Consider the following 19,919-nt stretch of genomic DNA (forward strand, 5'->3'; position numbering starts at 1 on the left):
CTCTTCCCCCGAGACCTCCACAGTCCACACACCCCCCCAACAAGGGCCCCAATACCCAAGCCCAGGATACAGGTAGGTTTGTCCGCTAATCATGGCCATGTGGTTCCAGGTATCACAATCAATCGACATTCCACAGAGATATGAATCACTACTGTACGTACTCCATATCTGGATCATGCTGAGTGTCTACTTCGGGGGCTCAAAAATTTAATACGTACCTTAGTGATGCATCCTGCAACATTCTTTCCAAAGTAGTTCAGAAATAGAAGCATGGCGCATTATTATTACTTGTTTTGGAAACTTTGCACCTTTCCTGGGCTGCAGAGGCACAGTACCAATCAAAACCATGATACCATAACATGCAGTTCGCAAAAACTAAACCAGAACAAGCCCGATGATGGTCGGTCTCTTATCTAGGCATCTAGTATCCCTCGTTCCCACAAGCTGGAGTCAATGATCAATAATGGTACGTTTGGACGGAAACCACGGACTCCACGGAGATTGATAAGAATGTTGCTCATGTACAAGAATGGAGAAGCATTCTATCACTGCACTTTGATAGATTCCAATATGTCTTTGATACAAACTACTCATTTGCCCCGTCCGAAATGTTGACGAAGAGCTCTATACAACAGGCCCCGTGGCATATCAACTTTATTTTGAGTCAAGAAAATAGGATATGTACTCCATAGTGCGCATTGAATATGAAACAAGAAACCCTAGAAACATGTTAGGTGGCTTACTGTTGCAGCCTTGCAGGGAGGGGGCTGAATTGCATCAACCTACAGGAATGGATTGTGACTGGATAATACAGATGACGGTATTCCTACTAGCACAGTATTATTAGAGGTCTTGTTGCACAGATGAACACTGGTGGATGGAAGTTGTTATATTTATGACAGTTCCCAATAGTGGTGATCTTCTCTAAATTAATCCAAGTAACATATCATTTGCTCTAAAAGTGATTACCAAGCTCTATTAGGGTTTTCCCAATCTCGAATATGTCTATCATTCAATCCTCATTGTGCATACTATTTTTTGGTGAGCGAGTAGCCTATCTATGTATATAGAAATGTCTCTTGACGCCTCGAGGCAGCTAAAATAACTTCTTTCCCCTGTCAAAAATGATATCCCGTGTTTTGCATTGCAACACTCCGTGGAAGCGTCAAAGGTACATGTCGGGTTTCGAGTCATTAATCAACCATACCACCACGTGCTTGTCAGAATCAAAGCAAATCCAAATTGAGTAACAGTCCAATATAGCCCCCAATTTCGAACGGAATGTTCGTAATTGGACGATCAATCCCACTATTTCTGTTCTAGCCGCGTGTCCTGAGGTGATCATTTGGAGTTTGATTCCATGATCATGTTGTCCCATATGGAGTATAGCATGTCGTACATCCATCAGTTCCAGGTACCTAATCTTTGACGGAGAAGCTCGGTCAAATCATTCAATTCTTGGCCACTTTCCTTGTATATTCCGGTCGGTATCCGGTTTATCGGTTGGGTTTAGACTCCATCATGAGGCCTCCAGTTCTGAACCATCTTTCAATATTTGGGGCCTTCACTAATTCGCTCATGTACTACAGACTGATTTGACTAGCGCGCTGTGGGTACCTATTTGAGTGAGTAGCCATCCGAAGGTAGCATGTCGCACTTAGGCGTCTAGACCAATTTCCTTTTATGGACTGTCCTCACATTCATGAGACCCCTTGCACCTCGTACCGGCGAGGCTTGAGCTAAAAAGAGCTCAGAAAGAAATCGCATCGTCGAATTTAAAGTGATATAGATCACAGAGAAAAAAATACAACTGATGCACGGTCTCGACTTCTGCCACGTTGCAACCCCTAGATCTTGGCAACAGACTAAGGATAAAGATCTCACCCTTTCTCCAGCCAGGTGGGTAAAGACGGGTATGGCGTATGGATTGCTTCCCATGATTGTGAGAATTTGGCTCTCTTACAACGCGCTTTTAGGATATGAGAAATACTGAGCTGATGAAGGACGTTTGACCTCTGTTCACCCTTACTGTATGGTCCGGAAATGAGAAATAAAATGAGAAACGTCTTCTGGAATGCGGGCGCAGCGAAGAGGCAGTGACTTAATCATCTGACATTTGGACATTCAGCTCTCGAATCATAGCCTTGCAAGCCACATGGCTCTGGCCGATCTTCTTAACATTCTTTTCAGCTCGTGCAAGACAGGCTCATAAAGGACCTAATGAGCAACTTGACAGGTCGACTGACAATTTAGCATCTGTCTTCCATCATTCATATTAATTCCCTAATCTCTATACTTTTGTGCTCTTTTTCTTATTCTTTGATTTTTTTTATTATTGTTATTTTTTCTTTTTTTGAAAAAATTCGCAAGCTCTGGATAGAATATCTCTGGACGAAAATTACTGTATATCAATTAACCATGTAGTTTTATCCCTAATGTAGAGAGTATTCAGCTCGCGTATAACATTCCCAGCATGAAATGGAGCAGTGGACCAATCTCATCATTCCCTAAGGTTCCAGTATCAATTTCTTGACTCTTGCGACTCGCCTAAACCTTCAATATTGGACTAGCTCATCCGCTAGGCCGCAAGGTGTCCGCAAAGCGTATTCGTGAAGCTCCACCTGTAGGGCTGAGACAAGGTAGTAGCACCAAAGTATGATAGTTCATTGGTTCTTTTCTTAGCGCTGTTAAGATTTACTAAATCCGGCAAGATGCATTCTTTAGCACCCGCCAATCATGTTTTTTGGTTGCCGAGCCCTTCGACTATTGCATCCTATGTACCAATCTCAATTCGGAGACCAAAAGGCTGCTGTTTCCCCCTGTTTCCCTTTGCCAAGGTTGCACCGTCTGTGTAAGGCAAGGAGCGATACGAAGTAGGTACATTTTTCTTCAATTCTGGCCTTTGAACAGTGGTCATGAATCTTCATCTCACCGCTGACTGTCACGAAGATCCTTGCCAGTCTACTGGGTCCGATCTCATCTGACAGGGGTCTGAACCACTCAGGGTAGGGAGATGAGCTGGACTTGTCAGCGAGACCTTCCATCCAGCATCTAGAAGCCTGCTCTTAGGGCGGTGGAGGGCGGAAATGACTCGGTTGTAAATCTGACCAGCCCCGACAGTCGTGATCGATTATGATCTCCTCTGTAATATCCGCCCATGCATCTGCAGGCTTAATGAGTTCCAGCCTTGAATGAGTTTGTTCTCTGAAACTCATGGGTAGTCCAGTGTTTTCCCAATTCTGTTCCTCACTTCCCTTCTTTCACCCCCCACCACCATAAAGTAAAGTAAATAGGCCACCTAATGTCTTAAATTAGCTCTTCACATTCCACCAAATGATCCGGGCCATTAACCAGCGAGTAGTTGAGTGCGAGACTCCAATCCAAGGATTAGGCGTGCCATAATCCCTGCCATGAGTCCCCACCTAACCAACATAACCATATATTACTGCCCAGCTATTGGTCGAAACGAGCAAACTAGATGCTCGTCTTCATACTACGTGGGTAACTACCATAGAAATGACAAATAATGCAAGGCTTGATTAATTTACTACTTCAATGACTATTTTTACGCGTTCTCAGATGTACTTCCGCATTGTCTCTGCAGTATCTTTCTGCAGTTTCACAGAATAATGCTCCAGGCTACGACGCATCGGTCTCCGCTAAGCCCGACGGGCGTACCAGAATCCTATATCCGGCCGCCCCCTTGTGCAGAAAGATACATGGGCTAAGCACACCAAAAGACTTGACTTCTGACCAGCGATTCATCGTCTACAGCTCACAAGCCTTAGGATCAAATTGCTCTCTTATGGACGGACTACTGACGGACCACTCCGTGGAATCAGTGGATACTTATCCGCTTCTCGGCCGGTGGAGCCGTGGAAGACTTGCTAGTGCGGGCCCTGCGGGGACTTTAACGGTGTACAGTGTTTCGTCATGATTTATCCGCAGCGGCTGAGGGTCAGGTGAACCTGCTAAATGTTAAGAATCAAATGTTATTGACTGACCTTGCGATGGGGGCTGCAACTTTGCGGATTGATAATCACCTATTTGATTAAGTTGAGATGTCAAATCGCTCCATAATCGTCTTGTGGTCATTGGTGGTCCCGTGGGTAGAAACATGGTCCGGTCTCTGCTCAGATGCCAAAGCTCGAATCAAAGCCCGCACAACTACATGGCAAGAGCCTCAAGTCCGCCATTTGGGGTGCAAGACTCGGCTTGAGCCGATCATACTGTAAATTCGATAGCCAAGACCATAAGGTATCGAATGATTTCTCAATTCTCCTCAGTTGTATGGATTATCGCGTCAACTGAATCACAACATCTCACTTCTTCAGCGTCATAGACATTGCCTCCCATTGATTCTTGCATTAGTCCCATTTTGAAATTGTATGGTATGTGTACTTTTGGATTCGTAGCTCACTTTCCACTCCTGAGCGAATTTGAGAATTAATTGCGCTAAACCGGTGATTGTCTTTCTTAACTCCGCGTGATTCGGACGGAGAAAACAATCAGCCCTTTGGCTTGCATATCATGGATAAGACTACCTTTCCGGCCCACATGGTTATCGCACTGTAGTGGCATACCATAATGACTATCTTCAACCTACTACTGAGAGAGGACGATGGATACAATAGCTTAGTGACACTTGTACTACATTCTTCATGACAGGCAGCTATGCAGTGTGCAATCATGAGTGCCTTTCATAGGAGAAAGGAAAAATGCCAATATCCAAGGACTAAGGTAGATTGCGTTCTTCCAGCTTCCACCCCGTGATTAGGTCGAATGAAACGAGTCTGGGAATGAGGCTCAGCGGACCCCCCTTCCACAGTCCCACCCATTCCCCCTATTCGTCCATTCTACAATCTGTGCTCCCTACGGCGATGATCATTCTCTGGCAGTTTCGAAATGATCTCGACATGATGCTTGCAACGTGGACTCATTTGTCAGTCACTCATGCAGCCCCAGAGTAGATAGCATGGTGTATGTGTTTGCACTCCAGTCTGAATGATGACTATCTACCTTTTAATGAGAGTCTACTCCGTACACAGCCTTGTTTGCAAACAAGGTTCCTTGTAAGGCTAGTCCGTAAAGGGCAACGCTACGTATTCGGGCAGTATGTATGTCTCATTGGACTGTGACTGTGTTTCGCTTTCAATCTGATCCAGTGAATGAGAATTCACATTCAATAATAGAGACACCGTAAGTACTTAGGTTCTGACTGGGCTGTCTCATGGAGGCTTTCCAGTCATTCCAGCCGCTACCTACCATCCTGTGAAATTGGGCCGGCCCGGATGAAAACATTACACCGAGTATGTTTTCATGGATCCTGCCGTAGTGGAGGATCATGAATCATCTGGTGGCTGCCTGGGCCCTGGGACGCAGAAAGTCTATTGGAAACGTCCAAATGTCCAGCTGGTTGGGTTCAAGAATTGAGATACACATGAATATGGACATATAGACTTTGGGTATTCGCACACAAACCATCTTAATCTTTGCCTGACCGTTTATGACACTCCTTAGTTCTTGGTCGAGGCGCAACGGGTCGGATACCAGATTGGGTTTAGATGCTGAGAGGGGTACCTGTCATGCACGGAGTAAAGGTGCGTGGTAAGGAGGAGGTACCCTGTTACAGCCCGATTAGATACCAATCTAGATACGATCGACCAGGTAGGTACTCGACATGAAGAATGGTCATACAGATAGGGAAGACGTTGTAATCCACTTGTCAGCTTTTGTCCATTCGAAGTATGTCAATGCTTCTCAGCCTCAAAATCGTCAATGCTACAGTGTCATTCCTCCGGAAGTAAGCCTCCCTTGACTTTCTTCTCAATAAGAAGATTTTACAATTCTTCAGCTTGGGCAGTCTTCATGATCATTGTAGCCTCTGCCTACATGGCTGAGCCCTGCGCTTTAGGCGTCCAGCGCCCGCTGCGACGCGAGAGGACCACCCGCGACATTGCGCTCTGTAACAAGCCAGCCAGCACATTCAGCAAGCTGCGTCGAATCTGACTCGTGTACACATCGTAGCATGCTGGCTGTGCGCGTACGTCACGTATCTGGAGAGCGGCTATGGTGCAGCGCTGATCATCTCGCTCTCGCTCTCGTTTGGCCAAAGGTAAGGGCGTTAACATATCGCTTCACGTCGATTCCAAATGCAGTGGGCCACCGAGTGCGAACAGAATGAGAAGCTCAGTCTCTCGATCAATGCTCCAACATGCGATTTATGAAATCAAAATGTGTCTGTTCTAATGTCTCAAACTCACAAACAGACCCATACACATTTTAACGGCAGCGCTCATGCTAGGCAGGACACAAGTATGTGCAAAATAAAGCCGTGATGCTAAAGAAAAATAGAATTCCCTGAATCTTTAGTCCAACCCCTTTGAGATAGCAAAAGAAATTCCAAAAGCAGATCGTGAACAAAGAAACAGTATCCATTTAGAGGACATAACTGTAGACAATGTCAATCTGGGACCGTTGCGCACGTTGAATTAAACATCACAATTAACTTACCTCCACGGGTGTTCCTCATCACCGTACTGGATGTCCTCAATCCAGTTCTTCATCTGAAGAGCAATCTCGCCAGCCTCCTCATTTTGCTTCAATCCGCAGTCAACCATCTTACCCCTGTAGCTAATGGTTCGCACAGGGCTGACAATGGCTGCGGTACCGGCTCCAAAGACCTCAATCAGTCTTCCTTCCTCAGAAGCCTCGGCAACCTCAGACATCCTAATTTTGCGCTCAGACACGGCCCAGCCCTTGGGGACGAGTCTCTCGCGCGCGAGCCCCAAGACAGAGTCTCTGGTTACGCCCTCGAGGATGGTTCCATCTAAAGGAGCGGTCACTAGCTCCTTCTGTCCGGTCTCCTTGTTCTTCAAAGCAATGAAAAGGTTCATGGTGCCAACTTCTGTCACGTACTCCTCCTCACCAAATAGCCACAGGTTCTGCTGGAAGCCCCGAGAAGCAGCCTTCAACTGAGGCAGAACACATGGAGCATAGTTTGCTCCAAGTTTCTTATCTCCAACACCGCCGGGCCAGGCACGGACGGCATAGTCAGTCGCCTCGAGTGAAATGGCCTTGAAGCCAGTAGGGTAGTAGGGGCCAACGGGGCTGGCAATGACGAAGAGGAGGGCAGAGCCAGGTGGCCCAACGCCAAGGGTACTTTGGGTGCCAATCATTGTAGGTCGCAGGTACAGGGAGTAACCACGTGCACTATCAGAAGTCAGCGGCAAACGGTTCAAGGGGGTAATGACAACTACCCACTCAGGAATGAATCTGCTGTCTAGTCTCACAAAGTCCCCAATGAGCTTGATGAGAGCTTCGCCATCGAAATTAGGCAGAGCAATACGCTCAGAAGACTTGTTAAGGCGCGCCATGTTCTTGTCTGGGCGGAACAAACGGATCTGACCCTTCTTGTCCTTGTAAGCCTTCATGCCCTCGAAACACTCGAAAGCATAATGGAACACGCAAGCGGAAGGGTCGAGGCTAAGGTTTTGGTACGGAACGATGCGAGGAGCGTGCCAACCATCGGCCGCTGACCATTCAATGGAAAGCATATGATCTAAAAGATAGATACGCATTAGTTCCTAGATTGGTACATGACCGATTTCGGACAACAAGGTGCCCATACCAGTGAAGGTCTTTCCGAAAACAAGATCTTTTGGTGCCTGCAGCTCCTTAGGTGTAGTAGTCTTTGTAATTGTGAGCTTCGAAGGGTCAAGACCGGCCAGTTGGGATGCAGGAGCTGGTGTTGCGCTGAAGTATCGCTGCCATGACTGGTTTGTCGCGGGATTCTGAACTCGCACACGCGCGGAAGCAAAGCTATGCAACGCCCGATGACGGGTCAATTGACGCAGCGAGCTCATGATTTTGCAATATTCGACCAGCTGCGACACTTCGGGATCGAAGGAGTTCAAAGATCAGCGAAAGAGTCCGTCAATGGGTGAAATTGGAAAGAGAGAAAACAGTGACAGGTGGCCGGGCAATGGAGCTTAAAAGGCGGAGGCGATGACTCCTCCCGCCGGACCCAAGAGACAACTCCGAAGAGTCCAGTTTTCGTGTCATACATGCATCAAGCGATATGTGTGACACACCTCAAACTAGTCAATGTCGGTGCAGAGCGCCGAGCAGTCTCAATCAGGAATTTCTCGGTGTCGGAAGTTGAAATAACAACCGTTGCAAAGCACAATTGAAGGGACAAAATGTTCTCTCAGTGGAGTTCATGTCCGACGTCGGCGGGCCCAGTAGGACGGGCCGGCAATAGCCGTTAGTCAGCTTCGGGAGATAAAATGTCACGTGAAGTTCTTTGTATGATTGAGATGACATAAGCCAGCCATTTGGCAGCCCCTTTCACGTGACTTCTTTAGCATGCAATTGACCACAGCGTTGATGGGGGGCCATGTCCACATCAGGCATGGGGCCCAAAAGGCCTCAAAGTTCCGCGGAAGTTGTGAGCAAAGTCAATGGCATTATTTTCGAACAGTTTCAGTTACTGATCATAGCCTTCATCGTGGATCCTTGCATTTCTTTCAGTAAGGGTTAATCTGGTTGGTCTACAGGTACCTTTGACTTGTGGCATCTGCGGTGTTTCCCATCTGGGAGAGACAGGCTAGTTTCTTTCAAGTATATTTCCATTCTTGAGGTTCTGATGCCCTGAAAAAGAAAATGTTTTCTTCTGCTCTCAAAACGCTGAGTTCCAACATATCGGCAAATTACCAAATATCTCCGCAACCAACCGTGGTTTCTGGGCCATGGAGAATTCATGATGGAAAGAAGAAATCCACAGGTACCACTGCTTCCATCTTCATACTTGACAGAAAATTGCTTGAATCCAGCCCAAGTGGATTTGGAAGTCGGTCCGGCTCGTCATTGAAGAAATTGCAGGAGGATGTGGTCGAGAGGTTAAAGCGTGAGGCCAGCAATCTTGCGCGTCTCAGACATCCATCAATCCTCCAGGTATTAGAACCCGTGGAAGAGACGCGTGGTGGTGGTCTCATGTTTGTGACAGAACCAATTACCACGTCCCTGGCCGGTTTGTTGCGGGAAAAAGATGCGCAAGAGAGAACGTCGAGGATCGGCTCCAGACCCAGCCATTATATGGTGGAAGAGCCAGACGGAACTCGACGGCGGAGAGACCTCGAGATTGATGAACTAGAAATTCAAAAGGGACTTTTACAGGTAGCTAAGGGTCTGGAGTTTCTGCATGAGTCTGCAGGCCTTGTCCACGGGAACTTGAATCCTGAAGCCATCTACATAAATGCCAAGTCCGATTGGAAAATCTCCGGACTTGGATTTGCGGGGCCTCCTAACTCTGCAGAGTCTCGATCATCTCTTCCCCCCTTGGCTCTGTCAGAAGTTCTCTACCAAGATCCACGGCTTCCCCAGTCAGTGCAGTTGAATCTGGACTATACGTCCCCCGACTTCGCGCTGGACTCTAATGTGACTACTGCTGCCGACATGTTCTCACTGGGACTCGTCATCATCGCCCTCTATAATTCGCCTCATGTCTCTCCGCTGCAAGCGCATTCGAATTTGAACTCTTACAAGAAGCTGCTAAGCTCTCCATCTTCCACTCCATCGCAGGGCAACAATTTCCTCTGCTCGGGTCCTATTCCGAAAGATCTCTTGACACATCTATTGCCTAGGTTGATAGCAAGGCGACCAGCTCAGCGCTTGAATGCCCGAGAGTTCCAGCAATCTCAGTACTTTGACAATATCTTGGTATCTACCATCCGCTTTTTGGAATCCCTGCCAGCCAAGAATGCAAATGAAAAATCACAGTTCATGCGAGGACTACAACGCGTATTACCCGAATTTCCTCCAGCCGTTCTAGAAAGGAAAGTTTTGGGCGCTTTATTGGAAGAATTGAAGGATCGCGAGCTGTTGCCTCTGATCCTGCAGAATGTTTTTGCGATACTGCAGCGCGTTTCAAACGCACGTCGAACTCTCCCTGAGAAAGTTATTCCTCGGCTCAAGGAAATATTCCTTGCACATCAATCAGGAAAAGGGACTGTTCAGGAGCGTGACTCCAAGAAGGATGCGGGTTTGATGGTAGTGCTAGAAAACATGAATGTCGTCGCAGAGAATTGCTCGGGAAAGGAATTCAAGGACGGTGAGTCAGCTTTTCATCGTGCCTTTGCTCAGGTGACTGACCCTATTAGACATTCTGCCGCTGATTCGGCTTGGTTTGGACTCGCCCACCCATTCCCTGGTTGACGCTGCAATCAAATGCTTGCCAGTCATCCTTCCGGTTTTGGATTTCAGCACTGTTAAGAATGAAGTCTTTCCTCCAATCGCCTCTACGTTCAGCCGGACCAGCAGCCTTGCCATCAAAGTGCGCTGCCTGGAGGCATTCACTGTCCTTTGTGGAGGTTCCACTGGCGACGAGGCGGTCTCCGAGGACGGTCTGACTGGCATTGCTGCAGTTAAAAAGCCGACATCCGTCAAGCCTTCCATCCTAGACAAATATACCATACAGGAGAAGCTTGTCCCATCGTTGAAAGCGATCAAGACAAAAGAACCAGCCGTAATGATGGCCGCCTTGAAGGTGTTCCGACAAATTGGGACTATTGCCGACACTGAATTCCTTGCCCTGGAGGTTCTACCTATCCTGTGGACTTTCAGCCTTGGACCGTTGCTGACCCTTCGTCAATTCGAAGAATATATGACAGTAATCAAAAGCCTTTCCTCAAAGATTGAATGTGAACAGACGAAGAAATTGCGGGAGCTTTCTTCGGGGACGGACGCGACTGGCTTCCCGAGCGGGCCTGGAAGCTCTATCAATATGTCAAACAATCTCATGCAGTCTGATGTGGATACCACAAGGAATAACTTTGAACGTCTCGTTCTCGGTCGAGATGGTGCTACACCCAGCAGTCAGGGCCTTGACCCTTGGCAAGAGTTGGTTTCGCAAGCGCCAGGCCCACAGATCTCCACTCAGAAACAGGCTCCGGGTGCTTTCTCCTGGTCTTCGGTCAGCAGAGGAGATCCTCAGTCCAACCTAAATGCTCGCTCTGTCACGCCTGATTACAATATGAGCTCTTTCCCGTCATTAGAACCTGTTGCGAGACAGAAGTCTCCAATGGCCCAGACGGTCCCCGCATTGCAACCTTCGTCATCGACCACTTGGAGTCTACCAACCTCCCCAAATAGCCACCACAATGTGCAGGGTAATGGCTTCGGCAACATGACTGGTTTGTCCATGGGGGCATTGGCTGGCGTGAAGCCGCCAAACAGTCCTGTTTTAGGCCGCGCCTCACAGCAGGCCCCCAATTACTCCGCATTCGCAATCCCACCTCCTCCGTCAGCACCAAATATGGCGGCGTCGTTTGCCAGCTCTGGTGGTTCGACTCACAATGGCAGAGCTTCGTTTGTAGGGAATGTCCCGGCACCTGCCAACTCCTTCTTAAACCCCAAGTCAACCTCAATGCAGACTACACAGAAGCAAGGTCTGGACAAGTATGAAAGCTTATTATGAGTGTGTGAATTCTTACAAGAACCTTTGTTTACTTCTATACCCTTCTCTTTTCTTGGAGCTAGCTTTCGTTTCTCCTACATACTCAACTATATAGACTGCTTTCGTACGGTGACGCATGATTTCCGATGATTTTCAGTCATCGACTAAGCAGCGAGTTGTTGCTAAAAGTTATCACATAGATTGTTCTTGATCTCCGCATACGCGACGTCTTTCCAAGTGGGCAAATTTCTGTTTAGGGAGCAGCCAAATCAGCGAACATCTAGGACACATTCTCTGACTCAGCAATGGAATATCATGGCGACAGAGAAACCAGCAGTGAAGCGTAGGTTGATGTCAATATTGGTGCTGTATTTGCTCCCTACATTGATTAGCGAACAGTGGGCTCCCCCACTTGCGCCAAGAAAGGGGTCCATGTTAGTGGCCTAGCTTAGTTGCAGAGTTGTAGTCAGATCGTACATAGTTAGGTAAGTAGGTAGTGACGTCCTACACAGCTCCAAGAATGCTCCCTCTTCTAGCTGCCTTGAGGCGTCTGCCGTCGGACCACCGGTTGCTCTCCATCCACCGCCCCTCTACTACTTCTTATTTACCCCTCAGTTGTCTGCCTCGCTCTTCGCTTCTCACTCAACGATTAAATTTCTCGTCCTCAACTCCTTCCTCTTCAAGCTGCCTCCCTCTTTCAACGACTTCAGAAGCTGCATCTAATACCATGATGGATGACAAAACCAAGCAGCACTATCTAGCCGACTCACCTCCGACTGTAGTACGGCTGGAAATCAAGTCACACTTCGATAGTCTTAAGGATGCAAAGCTTAAAAAATATGCCCATTACTTGAGCAGGTTCGTCTATCTTGGCCTCTCTACAAGATATCCCCCAGTAGCTAGTTGCAGAGACATTGATTAACGAGTAGTTTGGTCGCTTGATCATAGAGCTGCTTTTGAAGGTACCCGCATCACACTGCGGCAAGTCTCACCCGAGTCGGAGCCGATCTACGATCTCATTATGTCCCTCTACAATGCCTGTAATGGAGACTGGGCCAGTCTAGCACAAAAGACAAAAGTCAGCGACGAACACCTTCGCTTCTTCCTGGAATACGCCGCTCAGTTTCTTGGAAATTGCGGCAACTACAAAGGGTTTGGTGACTCGAAGTTTATTCCTCGCTTGCCTGTTGCCGCGTTTGAGGCTTTAGCCTCCGTAACATCGGCGACAAAGGCAGCCTTTGAAAAGGCCAACAGCACCGGCGGTGGAATTTATGAGACAAGTAACCAGTCGCTTATGCATCTGGGTTATGCTGAAGGCGGCCATATGACCACCTACTATCCCGATTCTCCTTCGATCACCAAGGATGAGATTACAGCCGTTGGAGACCTGATGGAGCAGAAGGGCTTGCCGCTGGAGAATACACGACTCAGGAAGTTGCCGTCTGGCGATTTCGAGTTATGGATTGCTTCAGGGGTCTCCTCGCCTCCACCCAGAGACCGGGACCTCGGCGACATCGAGTCTCTGGACTTGGATGGTAAGTTGAAGGGAAAGAAGGTTCAACTTGTTTTCGGTGATCACAGGGAAGAGATGGCAAAGATTGCCCACAGTGTCAAACAGGCTTCTTTGAACTCAGCCAATGAGAAACAGAAGCGGATGCTCGATGCCTATGCTCTTTCCTTCGCCGCCGGGTCGATTGAATCTTTCAAGGAGGCTCAGCGCATTTGGGTGAAGGATCAGAAGCCGATCTTGGAGACCAATCTAGGTTTCGTGGAGACATACAGAGACCCCCACGGAGTAAGAGGAGAGTGGGAAGGATTTGTAGCATTGGTGAGCCATGCTCTATGACGAGTCATTGCAAGTGGTTAGTTGACTTTGGACCACTAACATCTGTAGGTCAATCTGGAGCGCACCCGCGCTTTCGGAAAGTTGGTGGATAGTGCGGAAAGCATGATACCTAAGCTCCCTTGGAGTAAGGATTTCGAAAAGGACAAGTTTCTTAGTCCAGACTTCACATCCCTGGAGGTCTTAAGCTTTCAGTCTTCTGGTATCCCCGCCGGCATCAACCTACCAAACTATGACGACATCCGCCAAAATTTAGGCTTCAAAAACGTGTCGCTCGGGAACGTTTTGAGTGCGAAAGCCCCGAATGAGCCTGTGCCCTTTATCACCGAGAAAGACCTGGAGGTCTACCGCCGATGCCGCGATCCGGCATTTGAGGTGCAAGTAGGCATCCACGAACTTCTCGGACACGGAACGGGAAAGCTACTGCAGGAGACGGCTCCGGGGAAATATAACTTCGATGTATCAAACCCTCCTGTGAGTCCAGTCACAAACAATCCAGTCACCACTTGGTACAAGCCTGGTCAGACTTGGAGTTCTGTCTTTGGGGCCATCGCATCTTCATACGAAGAATGTCGAGCCGAGTGCGTGGCTATGGTGCTTAGTTGCGACTTTGAAATTCTGAAGATCTTCGGATTTGGCGACGGGAAGGTTGACCTCCACAATGAGGCTGGTGATGTGCTATTTGCCGCATATCTGCAAATGGCTCGCGCTGGTCTGGTTGCTCTTGAATTCTGGGATCCTAAAACCCAGAAGTGGGGCCAGGCTCATATGCAGGCTCGCTACAGCATTTTGCGCACTTTCCTCGACGCTGGTGATGACTTTGTCAAACTTGTTTACAGCAAGGAAGATCTGTCTGATCTAGAGATTCATTTGGATCGATCTAAGATCCTGACTCACGGACGTCCTGCGGTGGAAAGATACCTGCAGAAATTGCACATCTATAAAAGCACTGCCGACATAGACGCTGGCAAGAAGTTGTATGACGACATCACCTCTGTGGATGATTGGTGGGGTACCAGTGTGCGCGATATTGTTCTGAAGAACAAGATTCCTCGTAAAATCTTTGTGCAGGGCAACACAATCTTAACTGGAGACGAGGTGACTCTGAAGGAATATGAACCCACCCTCGAGGGCATGATTAAGAGCTTCGTTGAACGCAATGTCTAAATATCAAGACTTTGTGGACAAACTGGTTTATTTGTGAGTTCGTGTCATTCCCTATCCGCCGAATGTTGGCATCAAGGCGCATTTAACGTACAAGACTTATTATCAGTCAACAATTGGATACCTAGAGACGGTGATGTAACGAAGACCCTAAGGCAATGACATCCCAGTTTATCTCGAATAACATGATTAGCTAGCAACACCCATTCAGCAGCCATTTTGAACTAGACATATCAAAGTGGCATAAGTATCTACTCCGTAGTGGTGATAGCTTCAGATCATGTGATTGTAGATAAAGAGGTGGTATCAGTCCCTCTTCAACACTGATATTCCCCTCCTGATCTCTATTGTACAAAAGTTTAGCGGAAATTGGAACTTCATTCAGCTTGGAAGTGAAAAATGTATACCTGCAGTCATTAACTCCAAGGCAAGAAGAATACTGTAGTGCTAAAATGTGAATAGTGACTATGCATGGGAACTACGCTACTCCGTACTGACGTTCTCCTTCGTCCCTAAGCGCCTCCCTCTACTCCCTCTCCTCTTCAATCGCCCTTGCCGAGAATCATCTATTATCTTTGTCCTGTCACATTAATCATACCTGTGTCATATTCAGAAAAGTACTACAAGACACCTTTTGATTGAATCATTTCTGAATATTCTTGGGCCTTGTGACCCCTATGTTGTGAGCATTTCCGAAGCCTCCTGATCGACAAGGAAGCGGAACTCTGAGTCTCGATCCCTCAGATCAACGGGACCGCCGTCAAGACCGATCTTATCTTTGCAACTGTAGACAGGAGCAGGAGCCAACTCTCTTCGATAACGCTTTTTGTGAAGGAATCTCGACACCTTGCTGTGGCAATCAAGCTCCACTGGCTCGCCCACCACGGCGCGGCCTCCTCACCTAACGTATCCTCAAGTGGAGGACGACGACGACGACTTCTATACCGCACCGCCGCCGCATTCCCCGTGCTCGGAAGCTTCCTCCTCCAGCTTCGTCTCGTCTCGTCCGCCGCCCTTCTCGTCACTTGTATTCAATACTGTGACTGATCACAATCGCGCAAAGGTTACCGTCACCGAGTCTGCTTCGGATTCTCTCTCAACACTTGCTCCTCCGCCACTGCTCGAAGAGACCCAACATCACGACTCTTCATCGCCTATAGTCGCGGAAACCAAAGCTTTTTTTCAGAAAGGTGAATCCTCCGGCGCAAAGTCAGCGGAAGACGGAGAGCCCCCTCCGCCATACACTGAAGGGTCAAGTCCCATTGAATCATTCACATACGTGATGGCTGCGGCAGGAGGCCCGTCGAGTATTATCACTCAGGTGCAACAAGCAGGAGGGCCCCCTATCAACACATTAGGAGGTATGCAGCTCTATCGACCTTGGCTATTGATAAAATGAAATTGCGATGGACCAACGCAGTTTTTGTAGTTCGAGTGTTCACTAACAGTGTGTGTCCTTAAAACTTTAGACATCGGTGGTGACGAGCATATCACTCTTGAATTGCGGTGAGGGCACATCCCTGTGACAGCCCTACAAAAGTTATTTTCGGGAAATGCTAATTCCTTACATAGAGGTACTCGGTTTACACTCTCCAGAGATGAGCTGTTGACCCTGCCTGAATTTGTCCTCCTATCACTATTTCCCAACGGTCTTCTTCCTGATGGACATATGGGCACATTTCAAGAGGGTGACATCTATCCCGTTGACGTACGTCAAGTCTTTCCGCCGTTCCTTATGTCCAAATTGTTGCCGAAGGCTCACAATTGCAATCCTAGTATGATCCGACATCTCTCCAGTACATGTTAGATTTCTTCCGCTCAGTTGCTCAGTCGATCCCGTCGTCCTCACCTTCTGCGTCGACTTCTCCGGAGTTAGAAATGTCTGAAACCGTGCTGGGATCACCAAGAGACATACTACAAGATCGGGCCGGAATCATTGTCCTACGCGAGGACCTGGATTTCTATGCGATACCACCACGTCCTGACATCGATCACACGGAGATGATGGAGGTCAAGCGTGCCGCCGGCAGAGCACTTCTTAAACAAGACGGCATATTTTCCGGTCTGAAGAAGAGCGATGAAGCTGGATCGACGGAGCAACATCTTATTGAGATGCTCACTGCAGGGTAAGTTCATCAACCTCTATCAAAGTCTCTGCAAGTATATTCACCGAGTGCAGTGGTTTCGAGAGGAACGACCGGTGGGGTCACCGTGCTCCCGAACCCAACAAGGCGGTCATTTGCAGCCTTGCATTGGCTAAACTTCGCACCGACATTAGAGGTGACCTGTCGAATAACAATGCAGTCGGCATGGCACAGAAACTCTTATTGTTCTGGAGGAAACCAGCCCGGAGATGCTGGTGGGAGGGTGTCGAACTGGAAAATGTCGAGGGGTTCGAAGGCAAAGTAAAAGTGTGGATTCGGAGAGTGTGGACGCTTGAAATGGTAAGTTAGCTTGCTCTGGTATATTGCCATGGGTCTAATACCTCGACAGAGCGTCATTGGACTCCGATAGTCTTCGTTCGGTGATTCGACACGTTTGCAGCCAACGCATCCTCTGTTTACCCCCTCCATGACGCTGTACAGATTTAAAAAAAAAAAAAAAAAAAAAAAAAGGCCCTTGTCCTTCACCTGTCACTTCAGTTTATCTTTTGCCGAGTTGACGATATCCCCCTTATTTCCATGTCTGCATCAGACAAGCGAAATGGCGTATTAATTTATTGGGTGCTTGTGTATTCTGCTCATTGTTTTCACTAGCTGGCGGGACTCTATTGCTTTCTTTACTTTCCTCCCTCTTCCATATGTCATACATATAATTCACATAAGTTCTTGCTATCAACATTACAAATGAACAGTAGTTAATTTGTCAGAAATGTCAACCAAAGATAAAAGAGCACTGACTTTGCTGTTTTCAGTTGTTGGTTTAATATTCCAGCTCTAGCAGTTTTTTGGCTCAGATGTGCACATAATCAGAAAAACCAGTGATAGAAATTCCTTGTTCTGATCTCATCCTCACTTTTAGGTCTTATAATTGAAGTTATTACTAGGAATCTCCAATATGTGATGCACGTGACTGCGCTGCTAGATCTGGTCTAGCGTAGATCAGAAACGCGACAAGGCAAAAAAGGCGGAGCATTGACCGCGATCACCATACAGAAGGAGCTTTAGCAACCTCTTTGAAGATCAGGTTGTTTGATATCGACTCGACAGACCAGAGTTGCAGGACATCGCAAATCCAGTAAGAGCCATCGGACTCTTGAGGCGACTGGATTGATCACATTCGCAAAACTCCGTCATAATCGAATTCAATTCCTTAATCAGTTGAACTCCAGGCCATTGTTGGTTCGCATTTTCAGCAAGCTCTTCTCGCACGCTTTGTGAGGGACATGATTTTGTCCTTCTAAACGGCCAACATGTCCCCCCTCAGAGGCTATATCACTTCCTATCCTCCGCGAATACGCCAGTATGGGAACGCATTGCTCACGCCGGTCATTCCGCAGACTCAAGTTGGCCCAACGCCGCGAACGACGAAACGAGGCACTACTGCGGTGAACTACGCGGAGGATGGCTTCGACGATGATGACTTTGACGACAGCGAGGGTCCTAGAAGGCCCACTGGTCTGAGAAGTCTACGGCGCGAAGAGTCGACGGCCGACAAGACCCCCTTGGTGGAGAAGTTGGGAAAAGAAATCCATGCCCCTGTGGAGGTCCAGGGAGTTTTTCGCGACTGGATGATTAAGAGGATGTTGCGCCCAGCGTATGTATTGTTTGACTTGTTCCTCCGTGCTTGCCTGCCCCCTGAAGGGCATTCGCGACCGAGCTGACCGAACTTTTCGTGCCATAACAGTTGTGCCGACCAACTACAAATTCAAGCGCAGCTCCCCCTGACCCTCATACCGATTCGTATCGACTTGGAGGTCCCAGCGCATCAGCCTCTCGAGCCATTCCCCATGCCGCGAGGTGTGGTGGATCCTGGTATCAACCCTACCCTTCCCGGATACCGAAGACCGGATCCCCTGCCTGCCTTTCGCATCAAAGATACATTCCTCTGGAACCTTCATGAAGCTCTGGCGACTCCTGAAGAATTTGCGATGGGTTTCGTGCGAGACTTGGACCTACCGAACCCCCAAGCGATGACTTTGGCAATCAGCAATCAGATACGCCAGCAGTTAGAGGAGTACGCTGGTGTTGCCCTACATCCATTATTTCAAAGTACACAATCGAAGCCCGCTCCCACTTCGCACACGATCCCCTCCCGAGATGTGTCCGCAACACCAGTTCCTACCCAAGCTGCGACACCCGACAACAGAGCGATTGGTGTTTCGGTAACAAAAGAGGCGCTAGTTAACGACAGTATACTAAATCCGGACGATGCATACCGGTGCCTGATCAACCTCAACATCAATCTACAGAACAGGCTATACACAGATAAGTTTGAGTGGTCCTTGTTACACCCTCCCGGCATGGCAGAGGAGTTCGCGCAAGTCACCTGCGCCGACCTAGGCCTGGGCGGTGAATGGGTTGGAGCCATCGCGCATGGCATCTACGAAGCTGTCTTGAAATTGAAGAAGGAAGTGTGTGAGAGCGGAGGAATGATCAGTAGCATGGGTGGGTACGGAAATGAGATTGATAACCAAGCTGCCAATGGCACCGAGGCTGGTTGGCGGTATGATCCCGAAGGACTAGGCGATGAATGGGAACCCAAGGTGGAGACCCTTTCGAAGGAAGAGATTGAGAAACGAGAAGGAGACCGCGAGCGCCAAATCAGACGTTTACGGCGAGAAACGGCTCGGTTTTCTTCCACCGCAGGCATCACACCCGATATGTCGCGGCAGGGCAGTGGTTACTTCGATGTCGATAGTGAGACACCACTGGGTAGAGGCGAAAGGAGTAAACGAAAGAGGCGCTTCCGCAGCTTAAGTCCATCGGGAAGGGGAGGCACTCCTGGGGGACGAGGCACACCGGATACCGGCTCGGGGGCTGGATATGGCGGAGGTGGAGGTACATTATCGGATTGGTATGCTTGCCGATTGTGTATCAGGTCATCATTCACTTGTGCTGACCTGCTCTTTTCGCTTTCAGGGAACGCCAGAGTTGGAGATGCAGCAACTGTATGGTATGGGGTTCTGCGGTCTGGGCGGTACGAGATGGTCCTGCTGGTCCAAGGGTGAGAAAGCTCCTGCAACATTTTGAGATTCGAGTCATTGCACTAACTTATTATATCTAGACTCTTTGCCACAATTGTGGCCTATTGTACGAACGTGACAAGGTCACCCCGGAATGGTCAAGAGACTTGCATCGTCACGATGTACCAGTTGGTCGGTAATCACCAAAGCTGGCTGCCACCTATATCTAGGTACTCCCCAGAGTGTCCATCGGTGCGGCGTAATTTGAATCCTCATAAACCAAGCCAATCGATTCATCAAACTTAGCTCGATCACAATCGATATCTCTAAGG

General features: G+C 48.3%; 5 protein-coding genes across 5 annotated transcripts; 4 read left to right on the plus strand and 1 right to left on the minus strand.

Moving 5' to 3' along the window:
- Positions 1-6,438: 6,438 nt before the first annotated feature.
- On the minus strand, positions 6,439-7,865 carry CDV56_101181 (branched-chain amino acid aminotransferase, cytosolic; the record flags this gene model as incomplete). Its single annotated transcript, XM_026754800.1, has 3 exons — positions 6,439-6,451; positions 6,514-7,561; positions 7,631-7,865. The coding sequence occupies 3 exons, from the start codon at positions 7,863-7,865 to the stop codon at positions 6,439-6,441; spliced, it is 1,296 nt and encodes a 431-aa protein (XP_026614817.1).
- Positions 7,866-8,664: 799 nt separating this feature from the next.
- Positions 8,665-11,476, plus strand: CDV56_101525 (putative protein kinase Scy1; the record flags this gene model as incomplete). Its single annotated transcript, XM_026755144.1, has 2 exons — positions 8,665-10,111; positions 10,161-11,476. 2 exons carry the CDS (start codon positions 8,665-8,667, stop codon positions 11,474-11,476), a joined length of 2,763 nt encoding a protein of 920 aa, XP_026614818.1.
- A 706-nt stretch (positions 11,477-12,182) lies between these two features.
- CDV56_101995 (dipeptidyl-peptidase III) lies at positions 12,183-14,465 on the plus strand (the record flags this gene model as incomplete). Its single annotated transcript, XM_026755614.1, has 3 exons — positions 12,183-12,313; positions 12,404-13,283; positions 13,350-14,465. 3 exons carry the CDS (start codon positions 12,183-12,185, stop codon positions 14,463-14,465), a joined length of 2,127 nt encoding a protein of 708 aa, XP_026614819.1.
- Positions 14,466-15,139: 674 nt separating this feature from the next.
- CDV56_102400 (putative general stress response protein Whi2) lies at positions 15,140-16,976 on the plus strand (the record flags this gene model as incomplete). The annotated part of the gene is made up of 7 exons (XM_026756019.1): positions 15,140-15,144; positions 15,297-15,823; positions 15,932-15,968; positions 16,035-16,170; positions 16,239-16,588; positions 16,642-16,906; positions 16,956-16,976. The coding sequence occupies 7 exons, from the start codon at positions 15,140-15,142 to the stop codon at positions 16,974-16,976; spliced, it is 1,341 nt and encodes a 446-aa protein (XP_026614820.1).
- Positions 16,977-17,874: 898 nt separating this feature from the next.
- CDV56_102755 (putative RSC complex subunit Sfh1) lies at positions 17,875-19,632 on the plus strand (the record flags this gene model as incomplete). Its single annotated transcript, XM_026756374.1, has 3 exons — positions 17,875-18,218; positions 18,309-19,462; positions 19,544-19,632. 3 exons carry the CDS (start codon positions 17,875-17,877, stop codon positions 19,630-19,632), a joined length of 1,587 nt encoding a protein of 528 aa, XP_026614821.1.
- Positions 19,633-19,919: the final 287 nt, after the last annotated feature.

This window comes from Aspergillus thermomutatus (genome assembly GCF_002237265.1).
Source record: "Aspergillus thermomutatus strain HMR AF 39 chromosome Unknown NODE_83, whole genome shotgun sequence".
Lineage (NCBI taxonomy): Eukaryota > Fungi > Ascomycota > Eurotiomycetes > Eurotiales > Aspergillaceae > Aspergillus > Aspergillus thermomutatus.